The sequence below is a fragment of the Salmo salar genome, chromosome 01 (assembly GCF_965601325.2).
Source record: "Salmo salar chromosome 01, fSalSal1, whole genome shotgun sequence".
In the NCBI taxonomy this organism is placed as follows: domain Eukaryota; kingdom Metazoa; phylum Chordata; class Actinopteri; order Salmoniformes; family Salmonidae; genus Salmo; species Salmo salar.
In genome coordinates this window covers 145271493-145280139 of record NC_138291.1, presented here as the reverse complement: position 1 = coordinate 145280139, position 8647 = coordinate 145271493, and the positions used below count along the sequence as shown (strand labels likewise).

The 8647-nt window shown below is 45.4% G+C and overlaps 1 protein-coding gene across 9 annotated transcripts in view; it reads right to left on the bottom strand.

The window, feature by feature from the left end:
- Positions 1-238: 238 nt before the first annotated feature.
- kdm2bb (lysine (K)-specific demethylase 2Bb) overlaps positions 239-8647 on the bottom strand; it is a 49522-nt gene continuing 41113 nt past the window's right edge. For 6 of the 9 annotated variants that reach the window (XM_014130805.3, XM_082955300.1, XM_014130773.3 and 3 more), the window contains 8 exons: positions 8432-8575; positions 8105-8191; positions 7602-7949; positions 6226-7298; positions 5815-5978; positions 4938-5099; positions 4262-4480; positions 239-2595 (listed from right to left, as the gene is read on the bottom strand). In XM_014130805.3, coding sequence (XP_013986280.2) covers positions 2414-2595; positions 4262-4480; positions 4938-5099; positions 5815-5978; positions 6226-7298; positions 7602-7949; positions 8105-8191; positions 8432-8575 — 2379 coding nt within the window. In that variant the 3' untranslated portion in view covers positions 239-2413. The remainder of the gene's footprint in view (positions 2596-4261; positions 4481-4937; positions 5100-5814; positions 5979-6225; positions 7299-7601; positions 7950-8104; positions 8192-8431; positions 8576-8647) is intronic. The other 3 variants (XM_082955301.1, XM_014130802.3, XM_082955304.1) reach the window with 1 other exon arrangement.

Below are 8647 nucleotides of genomic sequence, written 5' to 3'. Positions count from 1 at the left end.
CTACTTCTCAAAAAGATGTCACTTGTAGGCAGCTATATGATATTAAAGTATGAGTTATATGAGCATTCAATGGAATCCTGGATCTTTGGAATGTTGAACTTCTTATTTTGGTCATTACAAGATTTATACCATAAAATAATAATCAGATATCCCGTAACGCTGCTCGCTGTATCCGACTGGTTACCAATTCATTGTTTATTCCCGGTTCAATGTTGACAGAATGGCATAATACTCTAAATTTGATGTTTAAGGTATTTATTTCAGAACCTAAAAAACATTCATAGATATTCCAATGTATGACATTTTAAACATATTTCACACATTTTGTTTACATATTGCACAGACTGGTTATGAACAAAAAGATAAATTAAGACGATTGTGGGGGAAAAAAAGTGACCAAAAATAGAGAGCTCAGTATTTAGGATGAGTTTTTAATAACTCAAAAGTCACAAACTAGTTTCTCTAAGCGTAAGATTTACAGTATATACAGTTGAACCAATTATATACTAATACATTTCCCAACCACACAGGGAAGACATGGTGATTGGTAGTTAGGCCTGTCCACATACAAAAAGGAGATTTATCAAAACATAAATTAGGAGCCCCTAGTAGTCATACTTTTGTCTTTTCCTGTACATACCCTTTTTTTTATACACTCAGTGTATATAGTCTAATAATAGCCTGCATACACAAAAATAAGCCACTACTTACGACCAGTGTAATTAAGGTATAATATAAAGTAGTTAGTTACCTGTCAGACACTGACCGTACAGTACCCCAGTTCGTATTATTAGATCATATACACTGAGTGTACAAAACATTAGTAACACCTGCTCTTTCCAAGACAGACTGACCGGGTGAATACAGGTGAAAGCTATGATCCCTTATTGATGTCACTTATTAAATCCACTTCAATTAGTGTAGACGAAAGGAGGAGACCGGTTAAAGAAGGATTTTTAAGCATTGAAACAATCGACACATGGATTGTGTGTATGCCATTCAGAGGGTGAATAGGCAAGACAAAAGATGTAGTGGCTTTGAACCACAGGGGGCTTGGGCGGGGAGGACGGCTCATAATAATGGCTGGAAAGGAGTCAATGGAATGGGAATCATGTTGGATACCATTCCATGTATTCCGTTCCAGCCATTACTATGAGCCCCGTCCTCCCATATTAAAGTGCCACCAGCCACCTATACTTTGAACAGGGTATGGTAGTAGGTGCCAGGCGCACCGGTTTGAGTGTCAAGAACTGCAACGGCGCTGGGTTTTTCACACACGACAGTTTCCAGTGTGTATCAAGAATGGTCCACCAGCCAAAGAACATCCAGCCAACTTCACACAACTGTGGGAAGCATTGGAGAGAAAACACAGGCCAACCTCCCTGTGGAATGCCTTCGACAGCTTGTAGAGTCCATGGCCTGACAAACTGAGGCTGTTCCTAATGTTTTGTACACTCAGTGTACATACTGTATTGGTTTCATTCAAAAGCAAGTGTCTACTTAAAACTTGCATCCATAGGTGTGAGAATCCCTTGTAAAAAAAAAATAAACAACACAGACCATGATAATGTCACACCGGCCTAGTATATGGAGACGGACAGATACTCAGTATGCAGTAGTAGACTTTGAATCAGCCTTATGATGCTTCCTCTTGCAAACAGTCACTGGTGCCTACTCATACGGACTTGATAAAACCTTGGAAAGGACAGTCATATTTATTTGTCAAACAGTACAAATAGATTTCTTTCTAGATATTTAGAAATTTAAGTTGAGTAAAACATGAAAAGAAGAACGTATCTGTGGACTGTACAGACAATTACACGCATCAAACTGAACATCAGCACTTAAATAAATTAAATATAAAACAGCCGTACAGAAAACAAGCTACTGCTCTTGGCATAAATCTACAGCCTAAACAATAAAAAAGAGACGGATTGAATACTGTCCATCAAAAATGGTGCTGTAAATCAGTGCATTCAACACTGCACATAAAAGTATGAAACACTTTCTGATACAAAAATATTGATGTGTAATGCATAAACTGTGCACTGCAACAACAGTACATACTAAACAAAAGAAGTCAAACTTAACCATTGTGAACGTACACTGCCTGTTCATTTGCAGAAGAAAAAAACGTCAATATCTTGGCAAAGACAGAACGGGGGGGGAAAACATGCTTTGTCAAATGTCCAGTAATGCTCGGTGGCCTTACATGTTGAAACTCCTGTTTTGGAAAACACTGTTTCAGCAGCACAAGAGGCATTCAATGAGTAGCAGAGCCACAGTCACTTGGAAAATGTCCTATATCAAATACAACACTTTCTCCATGGCGATAACGCCACCTTTGACGGTTCCTTATTCTAACGGGTGTCCTAACTAGCGAGTGCACACAGCGCAGTCTCTCTCTCAACCACTAACAGAGTTTCTGCAGTAGTTTCTCCTCTACAAGTCCAAACTGTACACTCACTGACATCTCAGCAACGAACCGCTCACAGCCCTCCTTGGTCACCTGCTTGCAGTAGCGCAAGTCAATATGACAGATGCTTCCACAGCGCTTGAAGTAGGTCAGCGACTGGTCCGTGACTCTGTTGCACACTGCAGAGGGGAGGGAGGAGGAAGATAGGTTGATGTAATTGGAGACCATTCAGCATCTTCAGTACGTATACAGACAGATAGGCTCCTCCTATATACCTACCGGTCGTTTTGTTTTCTAGGATATAAGATTCTAACCAAAACCTCACCATAGTCATGTGCATGGGGATTTCAAGTGCTGTCAATGGGTGATGGCTACCTCCATTAACAAGCGTTCAAGTGGTTCCATCAGTGAGTGACTGACAGTGGAGAAGACATCAGTGGTGCCAGAGGCATCATTAGTCTGACTACCACAGGGTTCCCCCTGACTGTCTCATAATGGGAATGTCCGTCTCTCATTGATCCAACCTTTAACCTTTAAGGGTCCACTCAGAGTGGAGGAACATGGGGGGTGTTTCAGTTATGGTGTTTGTAGTGGCGCTTCACTCAGGGGGGACTGTGAGCCCGAGTTTTACTCCGCCCCATTGGCTCCAATAGCGCATCACAAATAGACAGAAATAAAGGTATTTATATAGGGCTGCGCAATCGATATAATTCATTTGAATGTATGTTTTAGCGCGGTGTTCCAAATGTCTATCACAATAATAAAAAAATAAAAATGTTTTTGAGCGTCTGTCTTTTTGGACTCGTGTCCTTCGCACCTTCTGTGCTGCGTGCACATTTCTACTCGGAAACAGACCCCAAGTCCCTCCCCTTGCCAGTCATGACAAAATAGCTTCTTCCTCTCTGACAACAATCAGTTTCATCTAGCTATTTGCATTTGAGGTTTGGTCCAACAGAATCACTATGTTGTTCACACAGTTAGAGACGGACAGGAGGGTGTGTTCATAACAGTTCAACTGTTCTGCTTTTTTAGCAAACAAATAGATCCAAGTTGGTTAGACTTGAAATATGAATATTAGCTGGCTCCTCACTAGCACGTGGGCTTGTGTTTGAGATATTGTTTATGAGACTTCTGTTCATTTTCTTTAATGTCCGCCTCAAGAAGTTCGTCATCATTAGTGGATTTGCATTACGCATGGTTCTGGGTAATTTTGTAACAAAAAGGGCATTGTCATTCACAGACTTGAATGCCAGATCAATGATTATTGCAACACCACAAAAGCAGGTTAAACTATTTTAATAAAATAATTACATTATTAGTGGGTCTTATGGTTGTGGAAGGCTTCTATTTAGCCTAGGTGTAACTTAACAAGCCCTGAATTCATTCGATTATTCCTGACGGTTTGAAATGAGGTGTGTTGTCTGTTAATTGTGCAACAAAGCTTATTGAGAGAAAACGTTCTAGAAATTCTAGAAAGATATTGTGAACCGCCCATAAGTTAGGAAAAAAAATCAAGACATGATTTTTAGGCCCTATCGCCCAGCCCTATATTTATATTGGCATCCATGGGCTCCTTACATGTCTTTATGGGGGGGTGCATTCATCTCAGTAGGAAACATGCCATGACCGATGAATAGGAAACATGCCATGAAGCAACAAATGAACGTTGCAACGAACAGTCAATGGCTGTGTCTGGATTCTAAACCAATATGTTCTAACTAGTGACTAGTACTGTTACTGTTAGTAGTAAATACTTTCAGTAAACAGTAGGCTGTAGGGACATTCTGACATAGTCATTGTCCGTAGTGATAGTAGGCATTGTGACACGGCCTTGTATCCTCCTACCAGAGAGGTTGATGTCAGTGAGCGAGTCTCTGGTGGTGGTCCCTGCAGCGGTCAGGATGTTGACTGACTGGTCAGTGACGTGGTTGCAGTAGCTCAGGTCCAGTCTGGTCAGCTGGGGCGTGTAGCAGATGAGGAGGCGCAGGGAGGTGTCTGTGATGTCCAGCCCGGCCAGACGCAGGTCCACCACGTTCCGCAGCTTACTCCTGTTGTCCAGCTGACCTAGAGAGGGAGAGACAGAAAGAGACGGAGAGATTGAATGTGTCAAGTTGTTTTAAAGCTTCCTTACTCGGAGCACAATCAGGTCCAAGTGTTTCCAGCTGTGTGGCCTGTAAAGACAGCCACAAGGGGGCACCAGAGAGCACAGCAAGACCTGACATGGATGGGCTGCAGCAGCCTGACTGGATCGCAAAACACACGGACATGCTGTTCAGAACTTCACGCCACGTGTCCAGATGGTCATTCTTGTTAAGTTCATGTTTTAAGTATCCCTATATTTCTGTTATTACGGGGCTATCACTCTGTCAAGAGTGCACCTGCACGGGAAGTTTGGTTGTTGATGGACCCAGCCTTGAGTGGAATGGCTACCTTGTAGAGTGTTTATACAGTATAGTAAACCTTGTCGTTGTGTCATTTCGAATGAACAATTCTAACACACTGGAGGATGGTGGGAATATACCTGGTCTGTTGTCTGTGGGGGGTGAGAGCAGGTCCCTCATCTGGGCATCTTTGAGCCCCTCTACCCACTGGACGTCCAGGGTCCTCAGCAGCGGGCAGCTGGCGGTGCAGAGGGCAGACACAGCCACCCAGGAGCAGCCTGAGAGCAGCAGCATCCGCAGACCTGCAGGGACAACAGTCAGGGGTTAACAGGGGTCAAAACTCAACATCACTCTCGCTCTTGCTAACACCCTAGCACTGCCAAAAATGAAGCCTGAATAATACATCATTAGGGCTCCCCTCCCTCCAACTAGGCCAGTCCCAACTAACGTGTAACATTCTCTGCTGCTATTTTCAATCGTTGAGGGGGAGGGGAGGGGACTAATTGTGATTTTCCATTAAGGAATCATATTAGTCTCCAACAGTTCGTTAACCTGAGGCTGCAAAAACAAGGAAACAAAAACAATCACTATGCAAATGTAATTATAGTCGCCGCATAAATTAATAAGAAACAAAGCAAATGGGCTGAAACACTTAAGGAAACCCTGGGGATACAAGCATCAGACATGCCGGAGTAGCTCACCCAGCCATGGAAACAAAGACGGCATTACAGTATCGCCAAACATAAACCTATCACAACTAGTCACATTAAATATGTTCCTGTCAATTCCCTCAGTACAGAGACGCACTGTAATAGACTGTAGTGGTGACATCAGGTTGGTAGTGTGTACCCAGAACCATGGACAGAGATACAGTGTAACAGCTCTATACATACATACATACATACATACATACATTACATTACATTACATACATACGACAGTTCAGACCATTCTGTTATAAAGGCACGGAGGGATTTGCACATTCCCTCAGTTCCAACACTGCTGGCTGGTGTTTACCTGGCAGTCTGTTGATGAGCCAGCTGAGCTGCTTCTTGGAGATGTTGGTCCAGCTGAGGTCCAGAGCCACAGGCTGTCTGCGGATGATGCCACTCAGCATGAGGGGAGTGATGGACTTACAGCGGTTTAGATCGATCCGCGTCCACAGCCTCTTATCACAGCACCTGGGGAGGCAGGGGCGAAGGTTAGCACACGATCACACAGCCACCATAGCTACAGCTGTGGAACGACTACACCGAGGTGAGAGCTCTAGGCTAGCCATCAGCCTTACAGCTTAGCGTTCATACTGTAGTTCCAATGAACAAGGTCCATTATGAGAAGCACAACCCGCTACTTCACAAGACTGACTGGTTTAACTTGGTATCAGACCCCTTGCTCTGTCTGATAGCCACAGCACATCTGAAAACTCACCATCTGTTCCAGGTCTTGCAGACGCGCATGCAGACACAAAGGTCTCTGTGTGCGAGGTGCCCGAACACGGCCATCCACACCTCCCTGTGCATCATGTGGGTCTGTCCGTCTTCCAGGGGCAGTCTGTCTGGCGGGGGGCTGATGGGAGGCGGTCGGATCACGTGACGCTCCATCTGGACACACTTGGGTGGTGAGCGGCAGGGAGGGGGGCGTGGGCAAATGGGTGTGATCGGAGGGCTGCGGTTCCACCCCAGGGGCGAGATCTGGCGGGGCGTCCCGTTTAATTCCCGCCCCCTGGGGTGAAGCCAGTCTCCGAGGTCACTGGTGCAGTTGTTGAGTGGCCGCTTGGGCTTAGGCTCCTCCCCGTCGCTCTCAGGCTCTGTCTTCATTGGCCTGTGGTTCTGATTGACTAAGCGGTCCTCGGTCTTCAATGGCCGGCGGTTGTGATTGGATAGGCCATCCTCAGTCTTAATTGGCCTGCGGTTATGATTGGCAGGGGAGTCCTCTGTTTTTAGTGGTCTGCGGTTCGGATTGGTCGAAGAGTCCTCAGTTTTCAAGGGTCGACGGCTGTTATTGGCTGGGCTGTCCTCCCTCTTCAGTGGTCTGCGGTTCTGATTGGCCAGGCAGTCCTCGGTCTTCTGAATCTCCAGATTGAGCTCTTTGCTCAGCTCCTTGCTCAGCTCTTTGTTGGGGAGGCGGCGGCGCTTGCGTGCCTTCAGCTGGCCAGGTGTCTTCTCTGGGGCATCGCACCCTTCACTGCTGGGCCCTGCCCGGGGAGAGCTGGAGCAGGACTGGTCACTCTCTCTGGCTGTAGACGTCCGTAGCAGTGGACTCAGCATAGTCTTTACTGTACCGTCTTTACTGTCCGCTACACCACCATCTTTCTCCTCCTCCTCATCTCCATCCTCTTCCCCCTCTTCTCTTTTCCCTTTAGTTGCAACCCTGTCCCCTGTGCATCTGTCCTGCTCTTCATCTTCATGGTCTTTGTGTTCTTCGTCCTCATCTACTTGCTCTTGCTTGATGGTCTTTAACAGCTTGGGGATCAAAAGGTCATCAGATTTTGGGGGCTTCTTCTGTTAAGGAACATAGGGAGCAGATCAGTTACTCTGACATGCATTTCTTACAATCCACTTTACAGTTTGAAGTGGCCTTATACATATAATCTTCTACATTTTTCTCCAAGTAGTGTTTCACAAGGGGTTGAAGGGGTTTACAATTCTCAAATGACAAGGGTTACTGTTTGGCAATTGAATCTTGACAAAATAAACTTAAGGCCTTGTCAAATTTTCTCAAATCAAGAGGAATGCTCAGTACAGATACTTCATTATAAACGTAATTATCCATGATCAGTCTGATCAGTCTGTTGGATAAATTACCTTTTTCTTGACAACAGGAGGCTCGTCCTCATCTTTGATGTCGAACAGCATCCTCTTCTTTCTCAGAGGGTTGTCCTCAGGCCTGGGTCGGGGCAGCCCGCCCAGAGACAGCATGGGAGAACGTTTCTTCAGAGGAGGCGATTCCTCTGCTTTCGTTTTGGGGGTGTCATCACGCTCCGCCTTCCTCTTCACTGTGGTCATGGTCTCCGTGGTCCCAGTGGGTGATGTTGGCAGACTGGGCGGGTCGGGCTCTTCCTTGATGTCACGGTTCAATCGTGAGTCCTTCAGCAGCGACCCGGGAAGGTTGGACGCGTACTTGAACCCTGGTCCTCTTTTTTGCTTGACGGCCAAAAGGTGAGAAACAAGAGAAGACTACTTTATATCTTTTGCCTATTTGTTTCCGGACACTTTTAATTCTAAAGTATTTTTACAATACATTTGATGTCTTGAACAGAGGCTGGATATTCCGAACATTCCGGTTCCACACCCACATAGATGCTTACTTTCCCTGTCTTCCCTGAATGGTTGCATTTTGGACACTCCCAGCAGTTTGGCAACTCGTCATTTACAACTCCACCGGAATCTTTCACCTGAACAATAGAGCACAAGTACTGAGTGGGTGAAGGTGATAGAAAGCACAAGTAAAAGTGAGACAGTAAGAAGCAAAGCTATCATTTATCATTTGCAGCATAGAAGTCCTCTATAGGATGAAGGGCAACCATAAACAAATACACTGCAGTAACGTAAGTGCTCACACTGAATCGATCGATCACGTACAGAGAGATATGAGGCTCAGTGACAGCATCCACACACTGTATTGAGCCGTTTACCTTGAGGCAGAGAGGATGGACTATCTCATTGCAGATGGAGCACTCCATGAGCATGCGGTTAAACTTGTCCTCCTCTTCCTCCACTGTGTCCTCCTTCCCTGCCTCTCCACACACCAGACACACCGCTGTGTGGGGCAGGACAGGCTGGAGACCACAAACATCATATTAGAAACTCACTCTAAAACGTCCACACCTTGCAGGATAGTTTTAGTTTGA